This window comes from Salminus brasiliensis, chromosome 12 (assembly GCF_030463535.1).
Source record: "Salminus brasiliensis chromosome 12, fSalBra1.hap2, whole genome shotgun sequence".
In the NCBI taxonomy this organism is placed as follows: Eukaryota; Metazoa; Chordata; class Actinopteri; order Characiformes; family Bryconidae; genus Salminus; species Salminus brasiliensis.
In genome coordinates this window covers 34,141,985-34,160,626 of record NC_132889.1, presented here as the reverse complement: position 1 = coordinate 34,160,626, position 18,642 = coordinate 34,141,985, and the positions used below count along the sequence as shown (strand labels likewise).

Genomic DNA, 18,642 nt, shown 5'->3' with positions numbered 1-18,642 from the left:
TTATTACCAATACCTACATGTTAAATATCTATGCACCTTACACTCATTACCTCTATTTATTGTATTTATTGTACTGTCTTGCATGTTGCACTTTCTGCAGGTTGCCCTGTACTGTATTGTTTTTGACTGTACTGTACTGTATGGTTTTTGTCTGTACTGTATTGTTTTTGACTGTACTGTATTGTTTTTGACTGTACTGTACTGTATTGTTTTTGTCTGTACTGTACTGTATTGTTTTTGACTGTACTGTATTGTTTTTGTCTGTACTGTACTGTATGGTTTTTGTCTGTACTGTATTGTTTTTGTCTGTACTGTACTGTATTGTTTTTGACTGTACTGTATTGTTTTTGTCTGTACTGTACTGTATGGTTTTTGTCTGTACTGTATTGTTTTTGTCTGTACTTTACTATATTGTTTTTGACTGTACTGTATGTTTTTTGTCTGTACTGTATTGTTTTTGACTACTGTATGGTTTTTGACTGTACTGTATTGTTTTTGTCTGTACTGTACTGTATTGTTTTTGTCTGTACTGTATTGTTTTTGTCTGTACTGTATTGTTTTTTGACTACTGTATTGTTTTTGACTGTACTGTATTGTTTTTGTCTGTACTGTACTGTATTGTTTTTGACTGTACTGTATTGTTTTTGACTGTACTGTACTGTATTGTTTTTGTCTGTACTGTACTGTATTGTTTTTGTCTGTACTGTACTGTATTGTTTTTGTCTGTACTGTACTGTATTGTTTTTTCGTTTTTGTTTTGTTTCATGTGGCACCCTTGCTCTGGAAAAAGCGTAATTTCATTTCACTGTGTATTAGTACAGAGCTGAAATGACAATAAAAGCCACTTCACTTGATTTGACTCATAAACTCATAAATTTTGCAATAACCTGTAAATAATATTGTTATTGCTTTTTTTTTTTCACTTCTATTATTTCTTTTGTGTATATAGTGGTAATTTATACACAAACTGAGAGGTGGCTCAGCAGTTATAGTGCCGGGCTATTGCTGCCAGGGTTGTGGGTTCGATTCCCGGGCTCAGCAAGCTGCCACTGTTGGGCCCTTGAGCAAGACCCTTTACCCTCTCTGCTCACTTCTGCTCCAGATCTATAGCGTGAACACTACCGGTCAAAAGTTTCAGAACACCCCTGCCGCTTCTTGTCCAGTAAATAACCTGAAATGCTAAATAGCATCCTTCAGGGGGTTTGACAAAAATTGAAAAATAATGTAAAATGTAAAGAATAAAGGAAATAAAAAATAAATTAATTAAATGTAAATAATGGATTATCTCATCTTGTCTTAAACAGGCTCTGGCGGCACCGGATATGACGTACCGGACCCACCCACCTCAGCAGCGCGGCAAACTTGACGGACATAAACAGTCAAAACCCGGAGGATTAAACTGTTCTTCCTTCAGACAAAATGAGCAGGAAAGACTCTGGATGTACGTAGGAGCTGGATGGGTTGTTTACTGGTGGTGTTTAAGACGAAGTGAGCCCTGATTTACCGGCTGATTGTTCGGTTTGGGCGGGGAGCGCGCGCTTGTTGACGTTAGCTAGTTAGCTGTAGCTGTTGAGTGGCACGCGCACGGCATTAGCTAGCTAGCTTAATGTTGGAGATATATTGGGGTCATTTCCCTAAATATCTAAACATTAGGCCTAAATATTGACGAAGATAAGTTCTCACAAGCCTTATACAATCGCTTACTTATTACATTTAGGCGAATGTTACATTTTTATGAACAATTTTCCGTTCCACCTTAAAGGTGCCGGCTCCTCGCTGTGCCGGGTGCCGGCTCCTCGCCGTGCCGGGTGCCGGCTCCTCGCCGTGCCGGCTGCCGGCTCCTCGCCGTGCCGGCTGCCGGCTCCTCGCCGTGCCGGCTGCCGGCTCCGCGCCGTGCCGGCTGCCGGCTCCTCGCCGTGCCGGCTGCCGGCTCCTCGCCGTGCCGGCTGCAGTATTGAAGGTGGACCAGAAGACCCCGTGAAAGTCGATCTTTTAGACTTTGTAGCTGTCAATTATATATTCATAATAATACAATATGGACAAAAGTATTGGGACACCTGCTCCTTTATTGTTTCTTATGAAATCAATGGTAGTTTATCCTGCTTGGTGATATATTGGGGTAAATTTCCTAAATATCTAAACATTAGGCCTAATTATTGACGAAGATAAGTTCTCACAAGCTTTATACCATCATTAACTAATTACATTTAGGCGAATGTTGAATTTATATGAACAATTTTCCATTCCACCTTAAAGGTGCAGTCACCTCACTGTGACGGCTGCCGGCTCCGTCCTGTGACGGCTGCAGTATTGAAGGTGGACCAGAAGACCCCGTGAAAGTCGATCTTTTAGACTTTGTTGATGTCAGTTATATATTCATAATAATACACAATATGGACAAAAGTATTGGGACACCAGGGAAATCATTGGTGAATTTCATTCTGAAATCAGTGGTAGTTTATCCTGCTTACGATGGAGTAACTGCCTCTACTGTCCAGGAAGGAAGGATTTCTACAAAATTTTGGAGAAGCATTGCTGTGAGGATTTAATGGCATTCTGCAGCAAGAGCGTTAGTGAGGTCAGGATGTTGGATGATCACCTCCCCAACTCAAACCCAAAAGTTCCTTCACTGCTCCACAGCTCAATGCTGGGGGGCTTTGCACCCCTCTAGCCCACACCTAGCATTAGGCAGCATGATGCCAATAGGTTCATGTTTATCTGCTCCAGAGAGTTCTCTTATATTGGCAGTGGGGCTAGACAAGCTGTGTGCGTTTGCACATCTGTGTCAGCAATATGTGCAACTTAAAGTAGCTGAATGCATTCATTAGAAGGGGTGTCTGCTGGTGCTTAAGCTACCTGCATTATCAGAGATCCATCAGTGTACTCACTTTACTCATGTTTTTGCTCCCAGACACGGACAGTCCACTTCCAATCCTGGCCCTGAAGGTCCACTGTCCAGCGTGTTGTGCGAGGCACTGGTACTCCAGGACTAGGGTTGGGGACATCTGCTGTAGCCCACTTTGAAGCCGGTGACGCCGGTGTGTGTAAAGCAGGAAAACATTAGAATATGAGTGGAAGATTCTCCAAGAGCAGTGTCCCCTCACTTCCAGTGCTTTTGGCCAGTGGACCCTCTACCCAACACATGTTAGGGCCAATGCTCAGGATTTCAGCATTGCTATTACTGCTCGTGTCACATCACCAGTTACCCTAATCAAGCATTCTGAGATGTTGGAGCTGGAGATCGTTAAACAGTGCTTTGCAGGTTGACTACAGCACTGATGGTTCCTTCGGAGATGTGGTTCACTTGTTGGCTTGTCTGTAATTGTCATTTTGATGTGGTCATCAGGTGTTGAAGTTATTCTGGCCTATTTGAACGAGAAGAACCGACCCTACAGTGCCCAGGATGTGTTTGGTAACCTACAGAAACAGCATGGCCTTGGGAAAACGGTAGTGTAAATGATATCATTCTTGTTCTGCAGTTTGTATGAAGATATAAAGTCGTGCATTTGCTTCAAGAGTGTTTGAAGGTCCCTGTGCTCTGAACAGGCAGTGGTTAAGGCCATGGAACAGCTAGCCCAGGAGGGCAGGATTAGAGAGAAGGTCTATGGCAAGCAGAAGATCTACTTTGCAGATCAGGTGTGTTTTCCAGACTCCTACACACACACACATGCGCGCGCACACTTGTGAATGAGGGTACATCAGTATAATAAGGGATGCTGTCTTAAATGAAGCTTATGAGAACTTTTCAACTGAGTGTTTGCACTTTCCATTGCAGTCTCAGTTCGCTGATGTGAGCGATGCTGAACTGAAGGAGATGGACAGTCGCATCACTGAACTCAACAGCCAAGTGCTGGCTGTTTCCCAGAATTGCAGGCATCTTGATGCGGGTATGTTGGGGGACCCAAATCTGCCTCTCTCTGCACCAGTCAGTGCAGCCCAACACAGAACCAATCTGAAACAATGTGCTGACCAAATTATATTTCACATTTTTAACATTTGCACCTGTTGGGTTTTCTGGTATTTAGGGTGAACGCTGTCATAAGAGCATCTTATGTCTTAACATCGACCAAATAATTAAAAAAAAGTCGTTTTATTATTTATTTATTTATTTATTTATTTATTTCGTTAATTACCTGCTAGATTTTATGGCCCTTCTTGAGCAGTAATCTCAGAATCGGACTGCAGGCCGACACACTTCTCTCTGAACTCGTACCTATCGAAAATCACGCTAGGTTTGGGCAGATATTTTAAGCTCTAGTACTGTTGTCTGGTGGTTACTGGTGGTATGTGTTTGTGCTTCTCACAAATGTAGCACAACTGATTACAAAAAAAAGCACACCTTCTTTTAGCGTGAATTCAGTATTTTCTACTTTCTTGTTAATTAGTTCACCTGCGTCAAATATCTAGTGTTTCGTGTTTGCCCACAGAACTGAAGGAGCTCAACAGCATGCTGACCACAGCAGAGATGACCTCTCAGATCCAGGAGCTGAAGGCCGAGTGTGAAGGCTACACTGAACGTTTACAGAAAATCAAATCGGCCACAAATCACGTCACCCCTGAGGAGAGGGAGAAGGTCTGAAATCTGACCGTTGCATGATTTAAGTAATGCTGCTGTTCCAGCGGCATTTAGCCTGTGAAAATTTATATTCACCAAATCTTATAACTATTGATTGTGTACTTAAGAAATGGGCCAACATCAAAACATCAAATTTATTTAGATCTTAAGGTTTATTTAAATGCTATTATTTAAATTTCGACATTGTCTGAATTGCAGGTGTACAAGGGGAGGAGCCTGTATGTGAAGGAGTGGAAGAAAAGAAAGAGACTGGTAAGCATCTGCAGATCTCACGTTGTTCGCTTCCCCACTGTGTTCGTAACAGAGACTGCTTCTATAGTAGGGCTGCACAACGTCAGTATCAGCGGTGCTGTGTGTGAATGCGCAGTAGTTCCATCGCAGGAAATCCATTGTCCTGGATCATTGACCGCTGGAGAAATCCAGTGAACATCCCTGTAATTTTTTTTTTAAATATCGCAGAACAGAACAACAAAATATCACCATGTTTTTTTTTTCCAGTATTGCACAGCCCTAATCTAGAAAATACAACCCTGATATTTTCATTTCAGGCCTCTGATATGATGGGAGCCATTCTTGAGGGTTATCCAAAGAGCAAGAAGCAGTTCCTGGTGAGTCAAATTCGTTTTTTGAAATATCATTTATGAGATGAATTTCTTATTAAATCTATATTCTGTATATTTCTTCTTTATTGGTGTATCATATTTGTCCACAGTTGTTACAGCACCTTTAATTATGATCACATGTTGCTCAACTACACAAAATTATTACAGTGAATTATTGTTGTTACCAGGCACTGCTGTGGTTGCTAGGAAACAGTCAAGTTATTCCAAGTACAATAATTAATTACCTACTTAATTACCAAAACATTAAGATAAATTAAGCTCATTGATCACTTAACAGTGGTGCATGCCTAGCTCTGCTACATACTCTGTGGACAAAAGTATTGGGACACCTACACATTACAGCTACAGGAGCCATCCCATTTTAAACCCATAGGCATGGAATTGGTCCCCCTTTGCTCTGCAGCTCTAACAGCAGCAGGTCTGGAGCTCTGCAGTTATCGAGTCAGCAGCAAAGCGCTGGAGACTTTTCTGCCCTGTGCTCTGAGCTCAGCATTTGGCCCTGACCCCGCTCTGTAACTTTACGTGGTCTGCTGTGAGTTGCTGTGGTTCCTAAACGCTTCCACTGTTCAATAATATCATGCTGGAGTTCAGTGAGCTCTTTAGAAACACCCATTCATTCACTAATGTGTGGAAAGGCAGACTGCATGGCTAAGGGCTTGATTTTATACACCTGTGGCAATGGGACTGAATCAAACACCTGAATTACATGATTAAGAAATGTGTCCCAATACTTTTGTCCATATAGTGCATGTTAGACAGTAACGGAACAGTTACTCAAGGTTCTCATATTTGACATTGGATGCGGAAGAGATGGTCAGGGGTGAAGACCTGAGCATCTTCTACTTTTAAGCTTGTTCAGCCAATCAGATTTAAAAGCTGTAAAGTTTACTTTGCCCTCTTTCATAAATATATGTCTATGCATTAATGTAGGAGGAGGTTGGAGTCGAAACTGATGAAGACCATAAAGTGACCATTCCTAACATCTGATGCTGGACTCCAGTACCTGCTGCTTTGACTGGGTACCCATGGACACCGGTTGCCAGGGCACCAGCAAGGCTAAGAAAAAAGGTGCCTGGGACAAAAGGGAGAGGGTGTACTGTGTCCACACTGTGATAAGCCACTACACTGGGGGAGGTCTGGTGCTGTACTTAACTGTACAGTGTACACGCCCATGTCCACATGAATAAAAGAACAGATACCAAAGAGTAAATAAACTCTGGGGTCAGTTTCCCCAGACAGTGCTCCAGCCTCATCCTGAACTATGCAATATTCTGATGGAGGTCCTCTAATTAGTCCAGGACAAAGGCTTTAATCCCTGTCTGGGGAACCTGCTCCCAGAACACCTTTAAGCATTTTATTCATTTGGAAATGATGGACATGCTTAAATTAAGAAGGTTTTTTCAGTACTTTTTAATTATAATTCATGACAGTGCACAAGTGTAAATACTGTAAATATCTGACTGCAAGTTAAGTAAAAAAAAATGCACAGAACTGTAAATAAGTTGAAACATTAAACCTTTATTTTCTGATTACAAACTGCATTCATACAAAAATAATAATCTGACTAAGGTTCTCTGGTCTAAAGCAGCAGAGAAAGTCTTTAGAACGGTGTCGTCTGTCTCAGTGAAGCAGTGAAGCATCGGGTCTGCCGCCTCACCTTATGGCTAAAGACAGAGAGTCCCTTTTTCCCAGCACAGGTCGTTCAACCGCCTGATTAACCATCACTCATTAAAGCAAACCTGAATATACCGAGATTCAGTTTTCCTGAGTAGCCGATATTCGTATTAAGGTAAACATTTCTTCATGTGAATTAGTCTGATGCACATTCTTACTACATTGATTTTGGTTACGCAGGCACAGCGATTAGGTCCGGTCTCAGAATCAGCCAGTTTTCACTGAAGCTGAATGTACTTTAGTCCAGGACTAGGCTTAATGTACACTGTCACACAAAAACCATCTCGGTTACTGCCATTTTTTCACATTTGGATAAAATGTGAGTCTGGCAGTTCTTGTCATGATATGACGACGATGAATGGGCCAATAATTTTATTGACTTATTTCTTTTTGCTGCTTAAGATACAAGGTTTTTGCGTGACAGCGACAACATTTCGAAAACTTGAGTTAACAAATGTGTGTCCTTGTGCTGAACTAAATGGACGCTACAAAGGGCTTCCGACTGTGACAGAATATAAAGTCACATCAATCTACGATATAGGAGTGTAACAGTACATGTACTATGCCCAAACCACCATGGTACGGATGTCCCAGTTCGGTGCGCGCAGTCATGAAAAGGAAAAGCAGGGCTACAGAGCCGAGCTACAGACGATTGAAGAGCGAAGACTGACAAACGTCATGCACAGCTTGATTTCACAAGTGCGATTTACACCTGGAAACCTTAAGCCTAAAAAAGGTTAGCAAGTAAAGTTTAGGTTTGCATGGCACTGTGGGAACTGTAGTGGATTTACGAGTATTGCTCTGGTAGCTGTAGTCTGTCTCTGTCTCTGTCTCTGTCTCTCTCTCTCTGTCTCTCTGTCTCTCTCTCTCTCTCTCTCTCTCTCTCGTGCGTAGAGAAAATAGGTCACATTTGTCCAGTTGCCTTTCCTTATTTCCTTATTCCTCATCTTTTGCTGTTCAGTTTGCAGCGAAACAACTGCAAATCAAGTGTTTCTGATATTCTGTCCTCCTTTCAAATCAGGAAATCATGGTGGCTTAGATGTGAACAGTGTGTTGCCATTGGCCAGTTGTAGGTGGGTGTATAATAGATATTGACATAGAAATTTGATTTATTTATTTCAGTTACCTCAGGGGGGCGCTATGTGACACTAGGTGAATCAAACGGTGGCTGTGTCCAACTGTTTGTTTAGAGATATGCTTAGTTTAATGGCTTTTGGTGATTGTTGGGTTTTTTTTTGTTTTTTTTTTTGTTTTTTTTCCCCTCAACCCCACCCTGTAGTACCGAACCATGAGGTCCAAACCGTGACTTTTGTGTACTGTTACACCCCTACATATACACACTCGTATCATTATGGACAGAACCAAGCAAAAAAGCAGCATGCGAGAGGGACAGATCTGTCCCCACCCTTCCTCTGCAGTCTTTAGTTACAGCACCAAAGACTGCGGGAGGAGTGTCTGCCTCATTTCAGCTTATGTGAATCTATTAAAAAACACTAGAAGAACAGGTAAAACTCCTGCACAGCCTGCAAGCAGACGTCTGACTGAGCTTGTGCTTTGAATGAGGTAAGAGAAAAGGATTGCGTAGAGTACACCAGTCTCACGAAAAGGAGCTGATGTGGGATTATTGTTTTTTCAGCAATTTGCTTTTATAGATCACATTTATATCAAACACCCTGACTGCAGAGGGGTTGATTTCAGAGGTAAGCAATAGACCAAAAAAAAAAAAACACCAAACAAAAAAACATTCATATATAAACACACACACACACACTTCAGCTAGAGCGAGCAGGCAGGCAGATGCACAACAGACAGAACACTGACGTTATTGCATTGGTATGAAAAGACCTGGAGGGGTGCAGATCAACACCCTGTGGAACTGGGGTGGGTTTCCTTTTTTGCACAATATGGCTTAAAGCTCGACATCTCAGGGGCCCGTTTACTTGATTAAGCTAGGCGAGGCACAATCTCCTCTCTTTATTACGCAGAGCTCTCGTGAGGAGTGTAGTAATGCTGATCTCTGACCTTCAAGAGCTTATTAACTAAACACAAACTAAAAGCTGTGCTTTTTACCAAGAAGCAGAGCGTCAGGCTTAGCGGGGATTACAACTGATCACGAGCTAAAATGTGCACACGATGGGGAAATCCTCAATGATAATGTAGTTCTCCCTTAGAAATAGTCAATAAATAAGATGCATATGAAAAGTTTCCTTCCAAAATGCATTAAGATATTACACAAACCTATAAACTCCAATGAAAATGCCACTTTTTTGTAATCTAGGTGGAAAATGGGCAAATTATTGACTGTGAAGCTCTCGCTCAGCAACTTTTCACTGGAAAACAAACCAAGAAAATGCTGAAACTGGTATTTAATGCATTTTGGAACCAAACAATTCATTTTTCGAAGGCCACTACTGTCAGTCTATGAAAAAAATACGGTAATTGCATTCTTACTAGAGATGTCCCGATCAACCCCCCCCCTGATCCAATCAGCATCTCTTAATGCTGACTTTCAGCAGATACTGATCCAATCCCATCTTTGGGTCTCTGTAAATAATGCAGGGCCTTTGCTTACTGAAACTAGGTCACAGATGAACTCTAGGCTAGTTTTCCAAAAAATTAGCAGTTTGTCTGCAGCAGCTGAGGATCATGTCTATTAATGACGCCTAGAGGACACAAGATGGCACTCTCTGCCGCAGCAAACCTAAGGATCTTAATTGGAAAGAAATGTTAAACGCCTGGATCGGGACATCCCAAATTCTCACATTTTAAGGTCTGAACACACCCCAGTCCAGATGGCTGTATTCCAGCTCACAGAAGGCAATGCGATGCTTTTAATTAGACACAACCTTTGATAATCAGTGAATGTATTGTCTTAATTCTCTTCTCCATTCAAAATGTTCTTAAGTCACAGCTACAACTGGGCTGGGTATCATTTTCAATACTGATTTATAATCACTAAACACTTTATTAGATGATGCTTCTTTTTTTTTAAATGACCAACCCGAAATCGGAGCGCTGCGGTGGCGAAAGTGGGTATTTTTACCGACAGCAGTGGATTACACACTAATTCAATTCACTGTCAACGTTGCTTGAAGCTCAGTATTTATCCGATACGCTAAAAAGTACTGAATTACAATACCCAGCCCTGGTTAACACATTCAAATTGTCTTCTCCAACAGTCTAATCTCATACAATCCCACCGCAGGAACCCAAAACACTCAACTTTTAATCACCCATCACATGTTGCATTAAATAAAAGCCAAATAAGGACCCCTACAGACGGCCTGTTTTAGCAGGCATTACTGTGTGTGGATGAATTCCGCTGGACGATATGCAGCGGCCAGCCGGGAGCAGGCTTTGAGCGTACTCCAGATCTACGGCCTGAGGGAGAGAGATCTCCAAAGCTTCAGTACAGCTGTCCATTCAGCTGTCTAAGTACGCCCACAACAAACTCTCTCAGCGTCTGTGGAGCAAGAAAACGCACTCAATTAGGACAGCATGGCGAAGAATATGACCAGACTGGACAACACTGGACTTCTGTGCTTCGGGTTTCTCATAATCATCAGAAAATTATGATGGTGCTCTTCTAGGTGTGTGTTAATGCTGCAGGATACAGACAAAATTCCAGCCTTACGTTCATACACAGTGCAGCACGTCTTACAAATGTACAGGCCTAGGTTAATTTTGACCTAAAATATTAACTTTTGGAGGAATACAGAAACAACCAGATTCATCAGAACTGTGATTGGTCAAGAAGCTATCAGCAAAAACAGTGATTGTCCCAAAGGCTGGTCTCGGGCAGTCCCGCACTCTTGGCTTCTACTGTCTTAATTTGCGGTGTGTCTTTGGTCAATGTGGATAAGAACCACCCGCTTTTACAAGAAGGGACCCATTTAAGGGCAGTGGTGGCTCAGCGGTTAGAGCTCCAGGCTATTGATGACAGGGTTGCAGGTTTGATACCCGGGCTCGGCAAGGCCCTTCACCCTCTCTGCTCCCTGGGTGCTGGAGTTGGCTGCCCACCGCTCTGGGTGTGTGTGCTCACTACCCCTAGTTCACTAGTGCGTGTGTGTGTGTTTTCACCACCATAAATGCAGAAGACACATTTCGCTGTACATAGTGACACCTTTACAAGCTACCCTGGGACAAGCATTTGCTTAATTATACACCATATGAACAAAAGTATGTCTTCCAAGGTGTGTGTGTGTGTGTGTGTATATATATATATATGTTATGCTGATTATATTAGAGTAACTTTCTCTACTGTCCAGAAAAGAAGGTTTTCTACTAGATTTTGGAGCATTGCCATAAGGATTTGATAGCATTCAGCAACTAGAGCATCAGTGACGTCCGGATGTTGAATGATCACCAACCCACCTCATCACCAACTCCCCAACTCATCCCAAAAGTATCCGTCATTCCAGAGAACACAGTAGTTCCACAGCTCCACGGCTCAATGCTGGGGGTTTAATACCCTCTAGCCCACGCTTGGCATTAGGCAGCATGGTGCCAAAAGGTTCATGTTTATCTTCTCTAGAGAGTCCTATTGTATTGGCAGTACTTCTCTACAGGGATCAGACAAGCTGTGTGTGTGTGAGAGCTCGGACTACGGCACATCTCTGTCAGCAATGGGTACAGCTTAATGTAGCCAAGAGCATTCATTAGAAGGTGTCCACAAACATTTGGACATGTAGTGTATGTATATGCTTTTTATTATTATTTTTTTTTAATACATAGCTTGTGGTGGTACTTGTTTTGGGCCTTAGTGAGCTACTGCTGATACATGACTGTTACTTGGCTTTAAGTAACCTGACAGAAATAACCTGTGTGCTAATAGCGCCCCCTGCTGAGAACAAATCACATATGGCAAGAAAAACCCACCATGCACCTCAGTGGCACGTGACGATGCCAAAAAAACGATAATTTACATGATCTCAAAAATATCAACCCTTGTCCAAAGACTAGTGGCCATGCTACCATACACCATCACATGAGCTGTGTTCACCTTTAGGAGGCGCACCTGAGGCTCAGACTATGGCTCAGGTTAAAGTGCTTGTGTGTATTTGTCACCTGGGGTTTGCAGTGCTCCTCAATCCAGCTGAAGACGCAGGCGGAGAGCTCCTGAAAGCTGTTGACTGAGACAGAGGTGCTGAAGGACTGGAACAGCGAATCCATGATGTTCTGGAATACGCTGAACTTCACCTGGTCCGACACCTGCTCGCTGCCCTGCTGAGGGTTGTTCTGGTGGGCCTTCACTATGTGCTCATAGTTCCTGTACAGCATGAGCAGATAGAACAGAACACACACGATTAAGAAACATAAAGCAGCAATTACATACTGTGTGTATTCACACCATCACTGCCAGACGGACACGACGAAGACGTCGTCAGAAACGGTCAACCCTAAACTGCCCTCTAGTGGATGTATTCCTTACCATCCACGGCAACATAAAGATGAAGTGTTTGGGCGGCGACTTAAAATAAAGGATATTTTGCAGTAACAGAAATGTGGTGAAACTTTATATACTTGGAAAGCTAAACTTGCAGTTGTAGCAATGTATTATTTATTTATTTTTGTTGTTGTTAAATATGGTTTTAGCCATGCATTTATTTATTGTTTTAGCAATGTATTTTATTTAATGTATTTATCCCTGTATTTTTAGTTAGTTAAATCAGTTTTATTTATTATTGTAAATAATATTTTTGTTGAATGTTTTAGCCATATGTTTAATTTTATTAGTGCTTATTTCGATAATTGAATACATTTTAGCCATTTATTTTATTTATTTTTGTATTCATTTATTATTTGAACAGGTTTTTAACCATGTGGCTTTTAATTTATTATTAAATACATTTTCTAATTAGTTAAAACTTATTAACCATATATTTTATTGTATTTTTTATCGAGTTTAATACAAAATATAAAGCTTTAGCCATGTATTTTATTAACTTGTATATTTTCTTTTATGTTCTGCATAATCAAAGAAAAGAAAATTGCCATGCCATCATTTCCTGACAGCAAAACAAGGCTTGACGCCCAATTCTGAAGCTGTGAAGTTCATTTGAATGAAATTCTCTGCGATTAAATACAGAGTGTTGCAAAACACCTAAAGGTTAAGTGTGGAGACGGGAAAGGGGGAGAGTGAGAAGTCATTAAAAGAGCCAGAGAGCAGCACACTGAAGACGGGAATGTGCTTTTATTAAGTTGGATGTTTTCCATTTGGCAAAATGAAGCTGTGAAGCAATAAGCACCCCCTGCCTCATCTGTCCATTTCATTACTTCTCTGTGCTGCAGGGTGCTGCTGCTGCTGCTGCTGCTGCTAAAGTGGGTCACAAGCCACGTCCCACTCTCGTCCTGTGTGTTTATGCAAGCGCAACAGGACGTACCCTACAGCCCTGCCAACCTGCTGCCTGGGAGCTTTACTGAACACAGAGAGAGACACTGCTGGCCCTTCTTAGCATTCCCTGCTGAACCCAGCTCCAGTGCAGTGAGCTAGTGAGGACTGCCATAGTTACTCAGCTAAACTCACACAATCCATTCAAATTTTTTATAAAACGTACCTTACTGACCTCATTAATCGTCAATTGTGAGCAGTTTGCATGAGGATTATTTATTAAAATGCAATACATAGAGAAAATTACTGCTCTGTCGTATATAAAGCTCAGCCTGATTGACATGCATTATTTTACATAATTAAAAGAGTCTCTCCTAGGTTATCTTTGTCCAGTAAAGCAATCTGAAGCCTTTGGAGGCCTAGGCATTGGCCTAGGATTGTTATTGTTAAGTGAAGCCTCTAAGATGACTCAATTACCAACACAATCAATAGTGAGAGACCGACAATGAAGAAGCAGAAGCCTCTGTAGTGAATAAATGCTGAAATGATAGAACTGAGGCAATTCTTCAAAGCACAGACGCAAATCGATACAAGACAAATGAACTCATGCTGCCTGCGCTCCATTTCATCACAGTGAACTTTAGTCCGATTGCTGGTGTCCCGTTTTTCACTGAGCTCTTTAGTGGCGTTATCTCCCGCTCAGCAAGTGTGAGGGTCAGATAATGCTTTCTGATGTCCTGCCAAACGCAACCAGGCCAGCCTGACGGGATAAGGCCGAGACATCCACCCAAACACTGCAGTGCCACGTGAGCTCTGTTTTACTGGGACAATCTAGTAATAATGCTTGTAATTTCTGGTGTCCGTCAGTGTTGGTATTTTTGATGGTTTATCAAGTAATCAGGGCCAATCAAAAGAATGGGCTTTTAATGAAGTAAAATAAATAAATAAATAAATGTATTGAGATTTAAACCAATTAATTCACCTGATTCTGCCTAGACATCCTTAACGCTACATCCAGAAGGATCACCTATGGGCACCAAAAGCTCATCACAGCTCAACGACTTCAGCGGCAAACCCGACACACAAGGCGGTTACACCCATCTCCCTCAAAATACTCTCAGGACTGACCACCACAGAGCACGTATTATATTGGGGGTGGTGGGTCATTCTCTAGCCCACACCTGGCATGAGTCAGCATGGTGCCAACAGGTTTATGCATATCTGCTCCAGTGAGTGTCCCATTCTATTGCCAAGACTTACGGCACTAGACAAGCTGTGCTTTTGCATTCATTCGAAGAGGTGTCCACAAACATTTGGACATATAGTGTATGTTCTCTGTGAATGCCAGGCCGTGGCATCACCAGGGATCGAACCGGTGATCTCCTGAGAACAAAGCCAACACTTGAGCCTGGGCCTCATGTTGACTGACTACTGCTTCCTGTAGCTGCTGCCCGCATCAGATTTTGAACCCTGAAGCTGGCCTACAGAGCCAAGACTGGACCAGCCAGCTCCTCCGTATTTGATGGCAATGGTAAAAACGCCGATCTGTACAAAGAACCCTTCCAGCTTCAAGTACGGCTCGGCTCGACCCGCCATCCTTTAAGATCCACGGAAGACGAGCGTCCACACGAACTTCCCCTGGGTGTCCCAACAGCAGAGTCCAACGCTCGCTGTCCTCAAACCCAGACTGAAGACCCTCCTCTTCTGAGAGTACTTGGGCGAAGAGTCGAGTATTATGGTCTCCATACTTGTGTTTAGTAGAGTCTAAACTTAGAGGACTTGAACTGTAGTCTATTTGAGCTAGCTGAGGTTCTTCTTGAGTAAACAGTGAAGCACTTTTGTAAGTCGCCCTGGAGAAGAACGTCTGCTAAAGGCCGTAAATGTAAATGTACTGCATCAAGATTTTGACTCTGGCTTGTGATCAGGTTAAAGTGCATGTGTGAAATCCAAAATCCATAATCCATGATCTATCATCACGCTCCCTTACCTTTAACTGAGGTTTATTTATCTGGAATTAACAGGATTTCAGTACTGGGTTTTCTGACTTGTGTGCCTGCATCCAACCCCACTCTAATCAAATCTCCCCAGAGACCTCCACTCACGTTTTCATAATCTTCAGAGCCATCACTTCCTTTCTGAGCGTCGACACTTCCTCCTCCTGCTTCTTCTTTTCTTTATGAAGAAACTGAATGTAGTCTATGGCTGCAAAAACACACAAAGCATAAGGAAATCAAAGTTCTGTCCAACCTGAAGCAGGTAAAGCCTTATGCTTACTAGCCGGGAAACTGCATTCTGCACTCTCTAATTACGTTTGGCAGTAACTGTGCTGAAGCAAGACATGTTCAGGTTATGTACATATCGTTGCCGTCACTCAAAAACCCGGTCTCTCCATTTTCACCGTTATTCACGTTTTGAGGTTATGGAAATCTGGGAGCTGTTCTTTATGTTGTGTCCGAATTTAATGATGAACAGACCAAAAGAAACGCTCCAGAATGACTAGGAACAAAAACAAGAAGAATAGATAGTTTAAATAAAGTACTTTACTGTAAACACGGTCATATCAGAACATTATGACCACCCCAGGTTTGGAATGAACCCGGCCCGTCATACCAGCTCAGCCTCACATATAGGTGCACTGAGTAGTTCTCTAATCCCAGACTGCATCCATCTGTTTACTCAATTATTACCCTTGTGTTCTTCATAGCTCAGGACCCCCCACCACAGAGCAGGTGTTATTTGGGTGGTGGGTCATTCTCAGCACTGCAGTGACATAGACACTGGTACGAGTAGATCAGACGGCGCAGTACACCTCTAATACTGACTTCCATTGAAAATCAGAAAGGATTTTTCCTGTTGCCATTTTGGAGATACAGGGTTTTGTGGTTTTCAGAGCGGTCACTGTGAAGCAGCATAGTGTGATTTCCAAGGCTCTTACTTTTCTGCAGCACTGTGGCTTTGCTGATCTTCTGGGTGGCCATGGCAAACTCAGACTGCTGCTGGCAGGTAGGCACTATGGACTGCAGGTCGTCGTAGCCTTTCTGTAGGTATGCAAGGTACGCTAGTGGTTAGTACTGTGTGTGTGTGTGTGTGTGTGTGTGAGAGAGAGAAAACACTGACCACACACGGGAGCACACAACATCCAGTCCACATACACACTATATGTCCAAATATTTGTGGACACCCCTCCTAATATATGCATTTAGCTACTTTAAGCATCCATTGCACACAGCTTGTCCAGGCCCTGCAGAGAACCTATTGGCTCCATGCCTAATGCCAGGGTCGACTAGAGGGTTTATAAAACCCCCAGCATTGAGCTGTGGAGCTGTGGAACTGTGTGTGTGAATGGGCCTGTTCTTTGTTTAGGTCTGATTTTGGGTATTTTCAACCAAGCTCAGCTCACACACTCGCTCACATCATGTACCTTAATAGCATCTCTGCGTTTCTGCTCAGCCTGTGTGTGGGCTTGTCTCCGGCGGTCTTTGTAGGAGTCCTTGTAGGCGGTCTCGTGTCTGTAGTCACTGTCTTCATCATCTGAGGCATGGAAGCAAGACACAAATGAAACTGCATGACTGCAGAGCAGTGAATGAGCACACTATTCTTCAAATATACTGTGGTTTCAGGTGGCATTCAGGCCTAAATCTGCACTGGTAACGTGATAATGAGCTCATGCTTACTGGAACAGTACGGCTCCTGTGTGTACTATTTATTTAGGTTTGCTTTTTTTAGGAAAACAATTTGAAGAATCCAGGGAATTACACACAGAGCTTGTTTACACCTGGCATTAACATGTGTCTTGTATCTGGATATATTTACATGTTATGATAACCATCGAAAAAAATCTCACGGTTTTACAGTTTCACAGTATACAGCATTTCACAATTATTATTATTATTATTTAGTCTCCTTACCACAGGGACACTAATGATCTCCTGCTGTCTGAACTGTGCTGAGATACACCATATATCCATATAGACCCTGCTTATTGTTATTTATTGTTTGTAGTTATTAGCTCCTCTGTAACTTTTGTTGTATTATATTTGAATAATGTCTGTCTGTTGCCGTGTACAATATGTGCAGTACCGTGACAGTACTGCAATTTCCTTTAAGATCAATAAAGTGTTCTTACCTGGTCTTATTATTATTATTAATAATATTATTATTACTACTAATAGTATTATACATTGAAAAAGAAATGAAAACATGCTGTTTTTTGGCTGAACAAGCTTTATTTAGCTATACTTAGCTAATGCCAGTATATGTAAAAAAGTCTACCATTAAAAAATAAACAAATAAATAAATAAGAAAGCTGAACGTGAGGTGGAGCTCTTTTGATTCCAACTAATAAATATTTTCATTAGAGATTAATCTGCTGATTATTGTCTCCATTAATCGATTGATTGTTTGGATTTTCAAACTTTATTTGCAGTACCAGTATAATGCAAATTTACAGTGTAAGAGTTTTCATACCATGGTGTATCTCACAACTGTACACCACTGCAACCCTACTTCTACCGGATTCTGTTTACACCTGGCATTAAAATGCGTCCACAGTGTGACCAGATGAGATTTTAATTTCTAGTGTAAAAAAAGCACAGCAACACATATGAATCATTTCTGATTTACTTTTTGTAAATAACGGGTTCTCATCACGGTTGTCCTGCTCTGGGAGACTGTGAACAGTTAATAGGAATGGTGGAGGTTCTACAACGCAGTGGAGCAATAGATAGTTCTCACATTCTCGTAACAGCTCAATCAGAAACTATTAAGACGAAGTATAGAAAACTGATCATATGTACTGGTATATAAGCACGAGTGACAGTAAGAAGTAAGCTAAGATCCACAGCATTAATTTCCACACTCACACATACACATTTCCATGATCCTACAACTTAGGCCTACTCAAACCCCCCCTTCCCCCTTCAAGCCACGAAATCCTTCGGTGGATAGCAGCGTGTCCCCAGTATCCTCTTTCTTAAAAACAAAAATATGTCCACCGTAGCATTTGGATCAAATGTATTGACAAGATGATGACAATGATCAGCACACATTCAAGCAGGTGTGTCCTAACTTTTGACTGGTACTGCAGAACTACAGCAGAATGGGCTTACAATCATCTCAAAAAGCCATGTTTGTTTTCCGGGGCAGGCCGACCAAACTGTTCAATCCGTCATTTTTATTTCTCTGATATGAAAAATGTTATGCAATCCTGAAAGCCTGAGGCTGTTCTTCTTCTTCAGCACAACATGAAAATATGAACATGATGTTTCTCTGACAGAGATCTTTGAGTAATATCGGCCCAACCGCTGAGCACAAACATGGGCAGAAAGTAAATAATCTCGCAGAGCAAACTAAGGATTGTTCACTTTTCACTTCAGTATTTTCACTGCTTGCAGACATGCAGCTAATACACAGTCCTTTCACTCCAATTTCAATGTACT

The 18,642-nt window shown here is 42.0% G+C and overlaps 2 protein-coding genes across 3 annotated transcripts in view; one reads left to right on the top strand and one right to left on the bottom strand.

The window, feature by feature from the left end:
- Window positions 1-1,355: 1,355 nt before the first annotated feature.
- psmc3ip (PSMC3 interacting protein) lies at window positions 1,356-6,685 on the top strand. Its single transcript, XM_072693527.1, has 8 exons — window positions 1,356-1,441; window positions 3,347-3,447; window positions 3,547-3,636; window positions 3,776-3,887; window positions 4,428-4,573; window positions 4,775-4,828; window positions 5,125-5,184; window positions 6,130-6,685. Exons 1-8 carry the CDS (start codon window positions 1,420-1,422, stop codon window positions 6,184-6,186), a joined length of 642 nt encoding a protein of 213 aa, XP_072549628.1. The 5' UTR covers window positions 1,356-1,419; the 3' UTR covers window positions 6,187-6,685.
- A 12-nt stretch (window positions 6,686-6,697) lies between these two features.
- The window catches only part of mlx (MAX dimerization protein MLX), a 16,742-nt gene continuing 4,797 nt past the window's right edge, over window positions 6,698-18,642 (bottom strand). For both annotated transcript variants that reach the window (XM_072693525.1, XM_072693526.1), the window contains exons 4-8: window positions 16,626-16,735; window positions 16,140-16,242; window positions 15,307-15,406; window positions 11,941-12,142; window positions 6,698-10,336 (exon numbers count right to left, since the gene is read on the bottom strand). In XM_072693525.1, the coding sequence (XP_072549626.1) occupies window positions 10,280-10,336; window positions 11,941-12,142; window positions 15,307-15,406; window positions 16,140-16,242; window positions 16,626-16,735 (572 nt within the window). In that variant the 3' untranslated portion in view covers window positions 6,698-10,279. The remainder of the gene's footprint in view (window positions 10,337-11,940; window positions 12,143-15,306; window positions 15,407-16,139; window positions 16,243-16,625; window positions 16,736-18,642) is intronic.

Excerpts from the sequence above, each read along its gene's own strand:
- psmc3ip (XM_072693527.1), top strand. The coding sequence starts at position 1,420 with ATGAGCAGGAAAGACTCTGGAT. Across the intron at positions 3,637-3,775 it reads AGATCTACTTTGCAGATCAG|TCTCAGTTCGCTGATGTGAG; the intron begins GTGTGTTTTCCA and ends TTTCCATTGCAG. Across the intron at positions 5,185-6,129 it reads AGAGCAAGAAGCAGTTCCTG|GAGGAGGTTGGAGTCGAAAC; the intron begins GTGAGTCAAATT and ends GCATTAATGTAG.